Source organism: Terrapene carolina, unplaced genomic scaffold (assembly GCF_002925995.2).
Source record: "Terrapene carolina triunguis isolate 2854851 unplaced genomic scaffold, T_m_triunguis-2.0 Scaffold571, whole genome shotgun sequence".
Lineage (NCBI taxonomy): Eukaryota > Metazoa > Chordata > Testudines > Emydidae > Terrapene > Terrapene triunguis.
The window spans coordinates 645181-662472 of NW_020664922.1; the positions used below are offsets into that span (position 1 = coordinate 645181).

Here is a 17292-nt window from a genome sequence, read left to right on the forward strand (position 1 = left end):
CATGCACCAAACAATAGAATATATATACGGACAATAACTCTAAGAAGAATCTACATTAGAGCATCCAGTTCATTCGGGGAGGTTCTCTGGCTTGTTATAGAGGATGTCAGACTACATGATCACAATGGTCTCTCCTGGCCTTAACATTGATGATCCATGAAATTCCCATCTCATTCACTACATGACATCCAGCCCAGGCACCACTTTCACCAGACAAATACATATTGCTAAGGATGGTGTTGAGATTGTGGGCACCCAGGGTGCCCAACTTTTGCCTTCCAAGAATGTGGAAGTTGGAAAAAACGAGCAGTTGATGTCAGTATGATTGCTCAGGTGAGACAGATTATTGGCCATGTGAAGAAAAGCCCTATACCCCCCGTCAAATTTGATGACTAGTTTCGGTTGGAAAAAAAATTGATTAGACTTTTTGAATCAAACAGGTGTTCTGATTTCAAATTTGGCCAATTCAAAACAAACCAAAAAACCATGTGGAAAACACCTGAAATAGCCAAATCAACTAAAAAAAAAAAAAAAAAAAAATTTAAGATTTAAAATAAAATAAAGGCTGATTCTAAAAGAATTATTTTCGATTCAACAACAAAAGGAAAGAAACCGTTTTCTGTTCAAATCGAACAGATTTTTTTGTTTGGATTTTTTGGTTCAGCCCCCAAGCCAGAAAATCCATGATTCACTCTACTCTCTTTGCAGTACCATGAGGTCTCCAGTGCTAATGTGACACCTTTGAGAGAGAGAGAGAGAGAGAGACTTGTTGTCTGGAAAGTTTGTTCCATCAAGTTCAGACCCCCTTGGAGCCTACACAGATCAGGTTTTCCACTCTCTGGCTGCAAGACTGCAAAAGCACAGGGAGTCCTTTGGATTCCAGGAACTCAGTCAGTGCAAAAGTACTGATATTTTAGCTGACAGCAGCAAAGGTGGCATCAGGAATGGCTCACTCACCTTTGACAGTTTCCTTAGCTACAGACCACTGGAAATAACTGGGGACCTTAGATGACCTTAATCTCCCCAAACTGGGGGTCTGATTCCCAGCACACCCACCCCACAGGAGAGATTTAATATCATTTCTGTACATTCCCCTGTGGTCGGTGAAGGCACCTGAGCTCTTTGGTAGTTGGATCTGTTCGGGTCGATACCTTTGCCTACGCAGACCTTCATGGAAGTCTCAAAGGCGACTCCCAAGCATAGCAGTCCAGACAACTGAAGAAGTGGAGCCTAAATACGTGAGTAGCCAGCAGAGCATTTTCTATGAGGGAACCTTGACTTTGGAGTTCGATCCCCCCAGTTTGGTTCAGGAAATAGAACCCAGGCAACCTGACTCCCAGCCCTGCCCCCCTCACCAAACATTAAACCCCACTCCCCTTCCAGAGCCAGGACCACCACCCAGGACTCCCGACTCCCACGCCCCAGCTGTTCTCATCACGAGACAAGTATTCACCTTAGCACAATAAGCTGGGTGTGTTAAGAAGCAGAAGACCAGCACCTGACGGACACTGTTATGGGTTATGGACTCCGGCTGTTGGGCTGGTCATTTGGAATTGGGAGAAGATCTTGAAGCACATCCTGTCCCCCCACTAGAATGCTGCTGCCCCCAAGGGACAATCTATATCCCCTCAAGCTCTTCCACTAGAGGTCTGTGCTTCTCCTTCAGTGCCTGGTAGAGCCGGTCCTTGCAGTCATTGTCCCATTTAGGCACCAGCTCGTACAGCTTCCTCATCTTCTCCACACTGGATCTCTCCGCTCTGATGCTCTGGATTTGCTCCAGATCCAGAACGGGGCCATACAATGAATCCAGGATGCCATCCACTGCCATCACCCGCTGGATCAGCTGTGCTCGGTGCTGGTTGACAAAATGCTCATCTAGGTGAGGATGAGGAAGGGGAGAGAGAATGAATGGAGGTTTATCATGCTGTCTTTTGATCATCTTACATTTCCCAAATGAATGTCACCTTATTTAGCCTTGCAGCTAGATAGAGAGGGACCGCTCACCCAGTGCTAACATGCAGCCATCTCTAGGGTGTGGTGCAAAGTTGGTAGCCACATAGCAGTGCTGGGCAGAGATGCCTCTTCCAGCGCTGAAGTGTAGCCACCTCTGTTGTGGATCTTGACAGCTGTTTAACAGCTGCACATTTACGCCACACAACACATGGACTAGATGGGGTTTAATGCTCTGTTTTCTGGGCTTCTCACTGGAGGGCTCTGTCTGAGAGAAGAAATGGCCTTAGGTACTGGAGCCTGAGTACATTTCTACTGACCTGTTTGAGTTTGGGCAGATGAAACAGAAAGCGTCGCATCCTCTGGGAGAGAGAGAGAAATGGGAAGTCAGACAGGAGATGGAGTCAAAGACGAAGATCCTATTCCTAGGTTTTGAACTAGCCATCAGCAGAAGCAGATTGGGGCACCATGCACAAACCTCTCCCCTGCCGTGATCTCCTGCTGAGCTGAGCCTACCTGGTCTCACATGTGCCTCCCAGATGGGCTCCTTGTTAATTTTCTCTACCAAGCTGAACTCCAGTCCCCCCTGAATGTCCTTGGTGTAGATTTCCATATATGACTGCAGACACTCTGCTTGGATGTTACAAAACTCCAGCTCCTGATTGAAAACAAAAGAACTGCATTCAGGGTGACCCCCTCTTGAGCCAGCAAGGCTCGGAAAGGGGATATGGTATGTTAGTTAGAGCAGGCCAAAGAAAATTTTTGAATTGCAAAAACATTCTCTGGCCCAGTCCTGTGTTTGGGGAAACTGAGGCACAAAGTCCACACAGCAGACAATGGCAGAGCTGGGAATAGAACCCAGAGGTCCTGAGTCCAAATCTCCTTCTCTAACCCACTAGACCCCACTCCTCTTCCACAGTTGGCAATAGAATCCACAAGTCTGGGCTCCCAGGGCCCCTGCTGTAACCCCATAGACCCTACTCCCCCTGGGCTAGGGAAAGAAGCCAGGAGTCCTGACTCCCAGGCTCCCCTGCTCTAAAGAGTAGGCCTCACTCCCTTTCCAGAGGGGTGTTGACTAATATATGCTGGCTAGCATAAAAAAAAAAAATCATAATATGTATTATCCATACCATATTTACTGGTATGCATTACGCACCAATAACATTAAGTACAAATATTGCAACAGTGATGTAGCCTAAACTGGTCTATACCATAATCGTGTTCACTTATGCTAAGTATCCCATTACGTCCTGCAGTAGCTGAAGTAAGCATTGGGCATAAACTGATAGGAAACTTGTCAGGATCAAGATACACTTGTTCTATGTCTTAATACAAGCTAGGGAAGGACCTTCACGGACCACTACCTGGAATGTTAGTATCCAAAACCAAGATAAGGAAGAACCAAAAGAAGTTAGAGAACTGGAGCAAACTGATGGGTTGGATTTTAGTGACGTGTAAAGAGATGTGTAGCCTGTAAGATCATATAAACAATACCAGCTGAAATGTGTAACTTTGGGGAGCACATCTTCTGTGTAAGGTGAATGTAACATCACTACGCAGGTCGGCTCCTCGAAGACTGGTATCGTACAGAACCTTTTTCCTGTACCATACTAATAAGCCTGATTGACATTGTTTATTTGGTCTCTTGAGTATATTTCATAACGAAATAATGAACCAAGCCTGGTCAAGCAACTGACTAGACAAATGATCAACAGCTGGGACTAGAAGGGAGTCCTGACTCACAGCGCCCCCTGTTCTGACTCGCTACTAGAGGCAGGAACAAAAGCCAAGCGCTTTAACTCCCAGTCCACCACTCCCCAACAGGACAGAGAACCAGGATGTTTTTCCGGCCTCTATGGAAGAAAAAGAGGATCATCTCACTTGCCTTGGGAGTCACCTCTATGTTTGCTTGACTGGACACAACGTAACGAGAATCAAAGGTCAGGGGCTTATGGGTCCGAAGAGATGTCGACACCAGCCTTGATGGACACTTCTTTTCATAGTCATCAACGGCCTGTAACATACAAGCACCATCCTTTATTGGAGCTACACAGAGAAAACACAACAGCAGCTGCCAAGTTCCCTTTCCCCTCCCACACAACAGCCCTCCGAAAGAAGGGTCTTTGTTACTTAGGGTATGTCTATACTACCCACCGGATCGGCGGGCAGCAATTGATCCAGCAGGGATCGATATATCGCGTCTAGACTAGATGCGATACATCGACCCCCCCGAGTGCGCTCCCGTCGACTCCTGTACTCCAGCGCCGCGAGAGGCGCAAGCAGAGTCGACGGGGGAGCAGCAGCAGTCGATTCACCGCAGTGAAGACACCACAGTAAGTCGATCTAAGTATGTCGACTTCAGCTACATTATTCACGTAGCTGAAGTTGCTTAACTTAGATCAATCCCTCCTCCCCCCGCCCCACCCCCAGTGTAGACCAGGGCTTAGACCGAGAAAAGCTGTATCTTGTATTAGGAGGGCAGACTTCTCTCAGGGAAAGGTTAGTTTTATAATGAACTGGGCGAATAGTTTGCATCCATTAATTTCATATATTATTATTATAGCACCCAGGAACCCCAATCATGGGCTAGGACCCCATTGTGCCAGGTGCTGTACAAAGACAATCCCTGTCCCAAGGAGCTCATTTCCCCTTGAAACAGGGACACCACCCCCAGAACATGACTTCATGGCACGAGGTGGCCCTGTAGGCACCCCACCTTCAGTTCCCTCTCTTCAAGAGCCCGACTGCTGCTTTCTCTTGGCCACTAACACCCCTGCTTGGGGCTGGTTTATTGCACAGATTCATAGCTTCCAAGGCCAGAAGGGGATCACTCTGATCATCTAGTCTGACCTCCTGTATATCGCAGGCCACAGAACTGCCCTAAGATCATTCCTGTTTGCACTAGAGCAGACAAGGTGGGTGAGGTCATATCTTTTACTGGGCAAAAGATACGACCTCACCTGCCTGGTCTCTCTAGTATCCTGGGACCGACATGGCTACAACACCACTGCTTGACCTAGAGCAGATCTTTTAGATAAACATCACCCTCTCCATCCAGTGAGAGAGAATCCTCTACAGCCCTTGGTATGTTGTCCCAGTGGTTAGATACCCTCACGGTTAAACATTTACACATTACACTCCCAGCTCTGCTCTTCATGGCGCAGCCACTTCCAGACCTTTTTATCTGGAGTCTTTACTGCCCCCAGGAAAAGATCCAAACGCTCCCTGGGCTGTCTTCTCTTTGGCTTGGAGACACCAGGAGACAAACTTCTGGTTCACTCCCACACCACTACCTTACCTACGCCAGAGGCCTAATTGAGTCACAGGACCCACGTCACATGAGTATCTTCATTTCCCCCATTTGGGGAGAGGCACTAACAGTGTCACTGGTGGGGCTGAGACCCATCTCCTTGTAAAGGGCCAGCCACCCCAGGGCGCACCCCTTTTTCTGATCAGAAATTGCCCACTGCAGATCATCATTTTCTCAGCAAATCATATGCAAAGGAACGAGAGCTTACTGGTGCGTCACAGTCTCTGCGATGGACACCGGTCTTTAGGACAAAACTTCCTAATGGAGAGATCAGCTGCTCTCCTCCAGTATGTGCTTGCCAAACAGCTGCTCTCCCATGCCGTTCTGGAGCACTCCCAAGTGTGATCCGGGAACCTCTTGGTGCCAACTGGCAGAAGACACAGCAGGTGCATAGAGTTTTCCAGGAATCCCCTGGGTCAGATGTGTGCCTATTCAGTTTACCAAAGCGTGGCATGTGAGGTCTCCTCCAAGAGGCAGAAGCCCATTGGTCATCATAATCATCAGGCAATGTATGCCTGGACAATGCTTAAGGAATTAAGTATCTGTACTGAAAGTTCTCTTCTTCAGGTATGCAAGTTAAGGCAGGTCACCAGAAGGTGATAAACACACTCATGTCAGGTTTCTCTCTCTGGCTAGTCTGCTTCACAGTGGAGGCCTATCTACATTACTGAGCCTGAGGCTAATCAGAAATGGCAAATGCAGCAAGAGGAGAAAGCTGTAAGGAAAACACAAACAGCTGGGGGGTAGACTGTTCACGAGTGAAGACAACAGATTTGGGGGGTATAACTAGGGGTACGGAGGCACAGCATGGATCCTGCCCTGAGGAGGGGAATGGTCAGCGTGTTCTGTCATATAAAAGCAGGGTCACAGCCAACCTGGCAGGAGAATGCCGCAGAGACTTTAGGGGCGCTAAACTTCAATAGACAGCAATTATATCTGGTGAATGAAGTCTAGGCTCTAGAAGACAAGTGATGATTTGGCTTCACATGTAACCATTTGTCTCCCATACTTTTCCTTGATACTTCTCACATCTCTCTACTTGAATAAAAGCTTATTTAGCAGTTTCCACTATGAACACATCTCAGTGCTGTGTGTTAAGTGGAGCGGTGATCTGAGGTGCAACTGGTAAGCTGGTGCGTACTGCTTCTTTGGGAGCAGCGAATCTGAATACTGCAAGTGTTCAGTGGAACAGGGGCTGGACATTTCAGGAAAATGCTTGGAGGGCTCGAAGGGTGGAGTGTGCCTATAGCTAACCTGCAGGGAGAGCGCGTGGCCTGCGTAGGCCAGGAAGGCAGTGCTTGTGTTGTCGGTGGAGTTGGGGAGCTGACCCCAGCAGGCACAGACAAGACTTCCTTATGCTAAGGGTACATTGTAGTGAGGTGCCTCACAAACCAGGGTACTCCCAGGAAGCCTGACAACAGGTTGATGAGATTGTCTCCCAGATGCTTGATAACCTTCACTTGCTCATCCAGGTATTCAGACACTGAGGAGGTCTGGTAGCAGGACCTGTTCCCAGTCTTCTCCAGCTACAGTGACCGGTGAAGGGCTTCCACTCTCTTCCCCCACTCACCCTGCTCTGGCTTCTTGATGGCTTGCAGCACAATTGCTTGTTCTGGTATTTCAGGAACTTTTCTGCATGCTCCCCCTGCTCATGGGACTGCTTCTTCAAGAACTGGGCTGTTGGCCTCGAGACCACTTCATGACTATCAAAGTAGTAGGACATGGAAAGGTAGACATAGCCAATATACAGCTCCAGATTCTCCATGAGGATAGCAGCAGCCTCACAGTCCACGCAGAAGTTCCACCATGCCTGTGACTCCATTTCTGAACCTATAAGATTATACTGCAAAGGATCAGCAAGAACTTCTTGTTTCAGCAGCCTGGGTTATCCAGAACACCAACCCAGAAGTCCATGATTTATTAATTTTTCCATCATCATTTGCCATTAGACTGTTATCATTTTTAAAGCTCCTGAACCGGTTTATTTCAAAATCGGCTTGATGCTTCAGTCTCAGTGAGATCTACAGAACAAGCCAAGTTTGAAGTGTCTAGTTTAAGGTTATCTGAACACAATAAATCTGGGACCAAAACAGAAGGTGCATAAGTAACCTTCTTAATCATTTTTCACTGCTAATCTATTAGATCATTTTCTGGGTGATGTAACAATAAAATATTATTAATAATAAATAATAATACCTAACTCTTATATAATGGTTTTCATCAGTGGATCTCAAAGTGCATTACACAGGCAAGGCTGCATCATGATCCCCATTTTAAAAAGATGGGGAAATTGAGGCACAGAACGGGGAAGTGACTTGCCCAAGGTCAGCCAGCACACTAGAGTCAGAGCAGGGAATTGTTGGAGTGAAATGCCTAGTGGCAGAAATTGGTCTTCAGAAATATGTTTCAGTGCACAGCTATCACCCCAGCTGCATGCCTTGTGAATTATGCCATGCTCTCTGCTATAGGGCGGCTCACACCGATTGTAGGTTGTAGCTGATTCTCAGTTACCTTGAACCGGGAGTGGTCATTGGGGATGATGTAGAGGTGAAGAGTTGTCTTTGCCATCTTGAGTGCCCAGTAGAGCAGCACAATGGAGTGGATCAGCACTGGTGGTTTGGAGCGATTCCCCCAGACCACTCCATACAGGGAGAAGCTGGGGTTCTCCAGCACGGCGTGGAACGGCCTCACTTGCATTGGCTTCTCCAGAGTCATCCCCTCCTCGATGAAATGGGCGATTTGAATCCGGGAGGTGTCAGCCCCTGTCAGTGGGACACAACGCAAATGATGCTCCATTAGCTTGTCGTGATTTCTTGCTGTCAGAGAGGCCACGTATCCACCTGAGTTCTGCAAACGCCTGTTCCTGCCCCCCTTATGGAAGGAGTTCTAGGGGCTGCTTGGATGTCCCCCCTTCCCTATGCTCGGTCTGACCCCGCTCCCTGGGAGCTCCCAGCCTGCTCCCTTAGTTACTGCTAGCCTGGGTTTGTATTTACTCCTGGACAGCCAAGCAGCTGCTGTCCAGCGTAGCATGGCCCGTATGTACAGACTCCTGGAAATGGGAGCAGAGCCCTGTAGAGTCTACACTCCCAGAGCTAAATCAAAGCTCACAGTCCAATCATTTCTACTTCAATCAGCCTTGGTAAATGACTTGAAGATCTATGGATGAAAAGCCCTGTATTAATAGTGCTCAGTACTATATTAATGATCATGATCACAAATCTGATACTCAAATTTGTAACCATCAGTGTAAATAGGTTACAATCAAAATTAAAATGGTAATCAATACAGTCCTGATTCTGACAGCAATTGTGGTAGTGACTATAACTGTGATCAGGGCTGAAATTTCAATTAAGTTTGTGGCAATGACTAAAATTGTAATTAGAGCTGTCATTTCAGTTAAGATTGTGGTAATTACTAAAATTCTGATTACAACTGTTTCAGTAAAGATTATAATTATGGGTGGGATTAAAATTCCAGTAACAATTATTATTTGATTATAATTGTGATTGATCATGACTATGGTTGTAAATATGATTAACACAGCCACTGGGATTGCAGTACTATTGATAGTAGGGTTACAACTGTGACCCTCATCATGATAGCGATTATGCATTGTGATTAAAGGTGGGCAAAAGCCATTTTTCAGTTTGTTGGAATTTTGAAAGTAAAAAAAAAAAAAAATTGTTTCGGATGGAATGAAACATTTTGTTTCAGTTTCAACCATTTTTTTTTAAATGATTTTGAACTTCTAAAAATAAAATGAAAGGAAATTTGGAAACAAACAAACAAACAAACAAACAAACAAAACCCCGAAAACCTAAAAAAAAAAAAAATTATTTTAAAAAATGTTAAAATAAAACATTTCAATTTTTTTTTGTAATTTTTTGTTTTAGGCTTCCCCCCGCCCCGCGCAAAAAAAGAATAATTCGGGGGGTGGGAGGTGGGGGAAAGGAGGGGACAACAAAGATTAGTGAATCTTTTTGGTGTTGCCAAATCTACAAAGGTTAATGCACAGAATTTTGCCTATCACTTTCACTGAGTGACGCTTGGTTCTTGCGTTATGTAAAGGGATAAATAACACTTTCACCACACCATTCATGATTTTGTGATAGGTATGATTGGGATTACAATTATTACATATCCTGCTGGATATGAGTCAACAGTGTGCCCTTGTTGCCAAGAAGGCTAACGGCATTTTGGGCTGTATAAGTAGAGGCATTGCCAGCAGATCGAGGGACGTGATCGTTCCCTTCTATTTGGCATTGGTGAGGCCTCATCTGGAGTACTGTGTCCAGTTTTGGGGCCCCCACTACAAGAAGGGTGTGGATAAATTGGAAAGAGTCCAGTGGAGGGCAACGAAAATGATTAGGGGGCTGGAGCACATGACTTATGAGGAGAGGCTGAGGGAACTGGGCTTGTTTAGTCTGCAGAAGAGAAGAATGAGGGGGGATTTGATAGCTGCTTTCAACTACCTGAAGGGGGGTTCCAAAGAGGATGGATCTAGACTGTTCTCAGTGGTAGCAGATGACAGAACAAGGAGTAATGGTCTCAAGTTGCAGTGGGGGAGGTTTAGATTGGATATTAGGAAAAACTTTTTCACTAGGAGGGTGGTGAAGCACTGGAATGGGTTACCTAGGGAGGTGGTGGAATCTCCTTCCTTAGAGGTTTTTAGGTCAGGCTTGACAAAGCCCTGGCTGGGATGATTTAGTTGGGATTAGGTTCTGCTTTGAGCAGGGGGTTGGACTAGATGACTTCCTGAGGTCCTTTCCAACCCTGATATTCTATGATTCTACCTTGCCTCTGAAACACATGAAGAGAGGGAGGTGAGCAGTTCTGTCTGGGGCACATGGTTTGGGCTCTACCTCCCAGTTCTCAGTCAAGGTGTCAAGCCCAGTTATTGCCCTTGGCTACGGTACCTCTGAGACACAGGAAGTGCGGGAGGTGAATGGCGGCCACGGCCCCGGCCGGTTCTGCCTGGATGCTGAACAAAGGGCCAGCGATCATCCATTTAGGAGTGCTCCATACACTCAGATGCTGATCCCAGAAGCCGTATCTGTACTGGACGGTCACTGCTGCCCTCACCTCGAGTCCCAGTTCGGTTTCAGAGCAACGGAATGAGCCTGCTCCGGGGAGGTGAACTCTGCACAGTGCAGGGAAGGGAAAAATAAAAGAACAGGGCTAAGCAGCGCTAGATGGAACCATCCCACATCTCCTGGACTAACTGAGTTGCTGTCATAAGAACCTCCAAGGCCCGCAGGGAGGAACCACTCCCCAACCTCTGGTGGGCAGAGCCAGGCCAGTCCCTCGCGCCAGAAGCGGAGGGGCAGAACAGGAAGCATAAGAAGCGGGGCCTCCAGCTCAGTTGGCCGGAGCCAGGGAAGGAGTCGGACTTGCTGCTGGTCCCTGGTCCAGGGCCCAAGCTGTGCCAACCCCTGCCCTTGGAGCGGGACCCCGAGGGAGGGAATCTGTGGAGGCTGCCATTGGCTGAATACCCTGAGGAGCCACCAGGACTGCCACTAGAGGAATACCCCCAGGAGCCGCCAGCGGCAGAGTACCCCAAGGAGACTGAGGACCTGCAAGCAATGGAGCTCTACGAACCGGTAGGGGTAGGAAGTAGCCCAGGGAAACCAGGTATTAGTCTGGTTGTGTTGCTGAAACCAGTCAGCATGTTTCAGTAGGACCCCCGCTGACCCATGGGGGGACCACTCGCCACTGGTAGGGTGCTGGACTGGGACCCGGTGGAGTAGAGTGGGCCCGGGTCCCCCTACTGCCAACCCCACCCCTGGGGGGCAGTCTACCCAATGTAGGCCAGATGGCTTGTCTGTGTTTACTATAGATTGCTACTGCTCTGCTCTACCCACAGGGCTTGAGCCTGACTGTTTGCTGTCTGCCCCAGCCAGGGATCTGAGCTAAAAGACAGGCAGCTGTGCTGCCCTGCCAAAGGGGCCAGGGCCCTAGAGTCTTTTCTGACACTAGTCCCTTGTCAATTGGCTATCGGCCACGAGGTGGCGGAGCAAGGCTGAGCGGCCAAGGTTGACAGGGAGGAAGCACTACAAGAACGGACATACTGGGTCAGACCGATGGTCCATCTAGCCTAGTGTCCTGTCTTCTGACACTGACCTGTTCCAGTCATTTACAGGGTCTAGAAATTTTCTCTTCGCCTCCTGTCCTGAGGTGACGTACCCAGTCAGTAAGGGGGTAACTGAAATCCCCCAACTGTGTTTTCTGCCTTTGTAGCCTCTCTAATTTGCCTGAGCATTTCACAATCACAGTCACCATTCCCGTGGTTATTGCCTCTTATCCCTAGACAATTTCACTGCTTATTTAATTGACACACCAAAAGCCAGAAGAACCTTGTCTAGGTCATCATTCCCCCTGGGGCAAATAAATGGGGGTTAGCGCCAGTGCGAATTTTATTGTGAAATTCTCTAGTGTGGAGAAGGTCTCAGTGCGATAGGGACTGGCCTGGGCTCACAGACACAGACTCCTGCAGAGGGGGCGACTTCAACCTCCCAGCCCCCGTCCTCACCTGTACGTCTCCTGGTTCCTATCTGGGCCCCGAATAATCTCTGGGTTTATTTCTTCTGGAGGATCCTAAAACACAGGAACAGGCATTAACTCGGCTTCACTGGGGATTCCCACTGCAGAGCTCTTGTGAGGTGGGAATCTTGTCTGCTGTGGCCTGGGACCCGTGCAGTGCATCTGGCAGAGAGGACTCGGTGATCAGCTGAATTCCAGCCCCACGGTCGGATGCATCCCAGGTGACCGAGATGCCCCAGGTCACAACTACGATACCTGGTTATCTTTAGCTAGCTGAGGTGGGATCCTCACTGACAACTGTCAGGTGTGATCACACTCTGGATTGCAGGAAGAGAGGTTCTGTGGAGTCATGAATCGTCTCTCTAAGCTACCAGCTGCACTGAGGTGGGTGCGAGATGGGACTACTCCGGATCGATTCAGTCCAGGGCCCAGCTATTCCCGTAGTTACATGAATATCTCCCGCTGAAGCTAAGAAGAGCTGCATGTAAACAACTGATTAGGCTTCTGACCTGCATTTGGCCAGACTCCTGATGTATAAACAGGCTCTGTTACAAATAGCATAACAGACACCAAAAGATGAAGGGAAATGGTGTGTGAACTGGCCGTTCTGATGATGCATTACGAGAGAGATTTGAAACCCAACATTTAATAAACGCAACTGACACGATCCCTGTAGACGTGCTTGAAGGGGAGAGCGGGTTTCCAACCCCCCTCTCCCCAATCTACATTCTGATCATCTAGCAGACAAAGGCACAATGAGACCCAGTGGCTGGAACCTGAAGCTGGACAAATCCAGACTATACATAAGGCCACTGGAATAACTACAGACCTAGGGGATGTGGTGAATTCGCCATCACCTGGAATCTTTCAATCAAGACCGGATGTCTTCTAAAAGCTACACTCTAGTGCAAACCGAAGTTATGGGCTTGATGCAGGTTAGGTTCTCTGGCCTGGGTTATGCAGGAGGTCAAACTAGATGATCATAATGGTCCCCTCTGGCCTTAAAAATCAATGAATCTATGATATTACAGACTCAGGGTAAGTCTACACAGCAGTGGGGGCCTAAAAATTCACACTGTGGCAACACAGCTGGTGGCTCAGGCTAGCCCGAATACAGTCTCGCCCGAGCTCCGTGGTCACGCTACTATTTTGGGGTGCAAGCTGAAGCACAGCCAGTATGCGGCCATCCACCCGAGCTGAGAATCACACCGCCCAGCTGCTGTGTAGACATACCCCAACAGACAGACACTGACAAAGGCACACGGGGAACACGTCTTCCTTGCAAATACAAGTTGTGTTATTAACTTGGGTTAGCCAACAGGTAAAACTAGCAGCAAAAACACAGTATCTCCGCTTTTAAATCAGGTTAGTACCTCGCGTTAAAGCCTATAGGGCCGCCAGGGTTGAACGGGAGCTGCTGATCTGAATCAAAAGCTGAGTTGCTGCATCTACACTGCTATTTTAACCCGAGTTGAACGCTCTTTGTTCTGTGGTCCACGCCTCGATCTCCCAGGCTCTACCGTAATACACCTAATACATAATATAGAGAGCCCAGCACAATGGGGTACTGGTTCATAACTGGGGCGCCTACGGGCTACCGTAATACACCTAATAAATAACCGTAATTAAGAACACGTCTTTTTTTCTGCCGTGAAGACATATCCTTAAATAGTTTCCGATTCCTCCATTTGCCATCACCTGACTGGCCCACCAGGCACAATCCCGCCTAAATAAATTTTCTCTGATCTAAACAGTGGAGGTGTTAGAATACCCCTGGCTCAGCTCAGAGGGTGAAATCACAGCCAGAAACCCCAGAGAAGGAGACAATACATAAGGAAAGAGACTGACAGACAATGAGCAAGGGAAAAAAAATACACCTAATCCCTTACCTCCTCCCTGGGACACAGTTTGCATTTGTCCGTTCCCCAGTTGTCCCCAGTGGGATCCTCCTTCCTGCTTTGTTTTCCTGCAGCAGTCGGGGAGATATTATTTCAAGTAACACATTCTCCAGGGGATTATTTTTAAGTGCAATTGGGTTTTTGGGGCTGGTGAAAAACAAATGAGGCCAGAGCAGAGGCAGATTCTGCAGCCTGGAGGATATTAAATTTTTTTTTTTTAAAAACGTAGGTGGAGATTAGCTAAACAGAGAGACAAAGGGAAAGAGGACAGGGGAGAGGGTGATGGAGGAGGGTGTGAGGAGCAGGTGTGGAGGGGAAGAGGCTGTGAGGGAGAGATAGCCAATAGCCAATCCGTGCAGGGAAGAACACGGTCAAAAAGCAGCCTGATGACAGTGCCAGCAATCAACAGATGAAATCCAGTGCAGCTAAAGGGGGACGTTGTGTGGATGGTCCAAGCTGCAGGCCAAGGCAGCGTCTGGATTCTATCCACTCAGGCCCCTCAAACTACCCCACTTCGCCCGGTCAATTTCAGCCTCACTCACCTGCAGCTTCGGCCTTGGAGCCACTGAAGGAAAGATGCCTCTTCATGAAGGCAATTGCTGGGGAGTGTGGAATTACAGTATGAATAAATCAATATAAATATCTAGCACAGTTCTCTAGCACCTTTTGGCCCACGGCACTTCTCACAGGTAGGAACCCAGGCACTGCCAGACTGGATCAGAGCTGAGATCCATCTAGCCTAGTGTCCTCTGACAGTGCAGATGCTTTGGAGGAAGGTATAGGAACCCTGTAGTAGCAGATGTTGGGTAATCTGTCTCCCACATAGGTCTCATCCTGGTCTCTAATAGAGAATGGCTTAAACCCTGAAGCAGGTGGCTCAATATATCCTGCAAAATCGATCCCATTAAGAATTATGCTAACTCGGGATATTCTTGTGATCCATATGAATAGCCAATCCCTTCTTGAATCTTGTTAAATTCTTGGCCTCAGTGACTTCCTGTGGCAGGAAGTTCCACCGGCTAATTACACCTTATATGGAAAGGATTTCACTTCATCGGTTTTGAATTGGCCACCTTCCAATGTCATTGAACGTCCCCTAGTTCTTGTGTTAGGAGGAGAGGAGAACTGAAGCGCCTGATCTCTCTTCTCCATGCCATTCATTATTTTACATATTTTTATCATGTCCCCTCTTATTCAATTCCTTTCCAATAGAACAATCCCAGTCTTTTCAAGCTCTCTCCATAGGAGTTTTCCCAGCTCCCTAATCATTGTCACCACCCTCCTGTGACCCCCCCCCCACTTCTGCAATATCCCTTTGGAGATGGGGTGCCCAGGACTGCACAAAGTATCCCCGATGAGGCCACACCATTGAGTTATATAAAGGCATTATGAATCTGGCTAAATATGGAGCCACCTCATTGAAATCAATGGAGTTGCTGAGATCAGAATCTCTCCCTGACCCTGGTGTAAATCCAGAGGGACTTGGCTGAAATTAATGAGGTTAGGGGCAGCTTCTGATCTCACTTATGCTGGTGTAAATCCAGAATAACTATCCTGATCTCACTGGAGCCAAAGCCAGATTTACACTGGGGTAACGGAGATCAGAAGCTGGCCTAAAGTGTTTAATTTGCTGTGAGGGCCTCTCACCAATCCGTTACAGTAAGAAAAAAAAAAAAAAAAAAGTGAACATGCAGTAAAACAGTATTCCAGCTGAGGCCTGCCTATATGTATATGTGAAGGACCTATGATCCTTGTGCATGCACAGAATATTATTCACCCATACACTGAAATGTAGCCACCTCTGGGGTGGGGCACAGCAGCTGCATAGCAGCCACTCCACCCAACACTGAAACGCTCTTTAGGTTGGATGTTTTGGAAGGAGAAGGGGAATGAAATTTAGCACTTACTCCAGGAAGCCAACCCCAGGTTTTGCTTTCCTCTATCAACCCTGTAGCCTATACAGCTAGCTTACTTGCCTGTATCTCTTTTCTTACGGTTTTGATTATTTGTTTTATTATAATAGGTTTATAGATTTATATTAAAGTAGTTTGGCTGTAACACAAGAGACCTACAGGCCATACCCTGTATGTTAAGCAAAGGCAAAGTTAGGTCCTAGACATATGTATGCTTTCACCTAGATAGATAGTGATAAGTTAAAGCATAAGGTCCATATATGGCAGCGACCTTTAACTTTAACCGAAAGAACCAGGAGAACAAAAATAACAAATGTGTGAATGATCTAATGTCATTTATATGTATGCACACGTCATCAATACGTACACACATACCAGCTTATGGAGAAAGTGTACCCCAACATTGTGGGGGGGGTGAGGAAACTAAATTTGGACATATAGGGCATGGGTTCTTGAGCCCTCCTAAGCGGGATGACGCACCATGCTACAATACACCATTATCTCCTCTAAGTGTCTAAGAATCTACGCTTCAAGTGTCTGTCTTAGTTTATTAGTCTGTTAGTTAAGTGAAATTCTAAGTCAGCTTCAATAGCTCTTAGCGCCAGCTTCTTCTGAGATCTGCACCTCCCAGTCAAAAGAATTGAGGAACCTGAGGCAAGGCTGGTCCTTGGTCTCTTATAATCAGGTCATCAAGGAAGGGTGTGAGTCTATCAATCAAAAGCGTTATAGTATATAACAAACATAATATAACAGGGCTTAACAAAGCCCTGGCTGGGATAATTTAGTTGGGAATTGGTCCTGCTTTGAGCAGGGGGTTGGACTAGATGACCTCCTGAGGTCTCCTCTAACCCTAATCTTCTATGATTCTATGATACAATATCATATGTATCTTTAAAATAATAGTATTGCATTTGTAACTCTCCGATATTTTGCCATTTGATTATAATTTCTTTTTATCTCAATAAAAGTCTTTAAGACTATATTGGTCTCAGTGTGAGCGTCCTGTCATGCCCCCGAGGGTCCTGTGCATTTTCTGTGTAGCCAGATTCTGGGACAAGAACCTTTATTATCTTCTGATCAGATTGATTGGCGAGCCTATAACCCATACTATCCAAAATAATAATATTAACCTCCTAAAATCAGGCAACAACCCCCATGTGGCCCTTCCCTGAGGGGAAAAATTAAACAGGCCCAAACCCCTGCAATGACTCTGGTCTGACATACAGTTCCAGGGCTGTCACAGTCCATCACAGCAGTGAATTTCTCCCAGGGCCCCTGCTATCACCATGAGCGATTCTCAACTCACCAGATGCTAGTGTCCCTCCTTCACCAGGGGGAATCTCATCGCCTGAATGCGTGAAGTGGCTCTTTGGTCCTAAAGATAAGAGAGAGCAGAGTTCTCCATGGAGAGGTACAAGAGAGTTGGCTTCCCAGATCAGAGGAGAAGGCACTAACCCTGGAGTGACGCTCTCCCAGCCCCTGCACTGACACCCAGACAAACGGACAGAGGCGGAGAGAGCGAAAGTTTAGCATTACATGACAGACACACAGCTCTGTAAGATACTCAGGCCTGGTCTACACCGGGGGGGGGGTGTCAATCTAAGATACACAACTTCAGCTACGAGAATGGCGTAGCTGAAGTTGACGTATCATAGATCGAATTAAAATTACTTACTTCGCG

At 47.2% G+C, this 17292-nt stretch overlaps 1 protein-coding gene across 2 annotated transcripts; it reads right to left on the reverse strand.

Annotated features, from left to right (window-relative positions):
* Nucleotides 1-569: 569 nt before the first annotated feature.
* On the reverse strand, nucleotides 570-17077 carry LOC112111254 (NACHT, LRR and PYD domains-containing protein 1b allele 2-like). 2 transcript variants are annotated; one of them, XM_029913298.1, is made up of 10 exons: nucleotides 16918-17077; nucleotides 14241-14297; nucleotides 13690-13766; nucleotides 11790-11854; nucleotides 10177-10400; nucleotides 7772-8022; nucleotides 3836-3964; nucleotides 2467-2608; nucleotides 2271-2312; nucleotides 570-1875 (listed from the first exon to the last, which is right to left on the reverse strand). In XM_029913298.1, the coding sequence occupies exons 2-10, from the start codon at nucleotides 14284-14286 to the stop codon at nucleotides 1619-1621; spliced, it is 1233 nt and encodes a 410-aa protein (XP_029769158.1). In that variant the 5' UTR covers nucleotides 14287-14297; nucleotides 16918-17077; the 3' UTR covers nucleotides 570-1618. The 2 variants fall into 2 exon arrangements, with proteins under 2 accessions (XP_029769158.1, XP_029769159.1); XM_029913299.1 differs by lacking the exon at nucleotides 2271-2312.
* Nucleotides 17078-17292: the final 215 nt, after the last annotated feature.

Coding starts and splice junctions, on each gene's coding strand:
- LOC112111254 (XM_029913298.1), bottom strand. CDS start 14,286: ATGAAGAGGCATCTTTCCTTCAGTGGCTCCAAGGCCGAAGCTGCAG. Junction 10,401..11,789: donor AGGAACCAGGAGACGTACAG/GTGAGGACGGGG, acceptor TGCACTGTGCAG/AGTTCACCTCCCCGGAGCAG. Junction 3,965..7,771: donor ATGACCACTCCCGGTTCAAG/GTAACTGAGAAT, acceptor TGTATGTTACAG/GCCGTTGATGACTATGAAAA.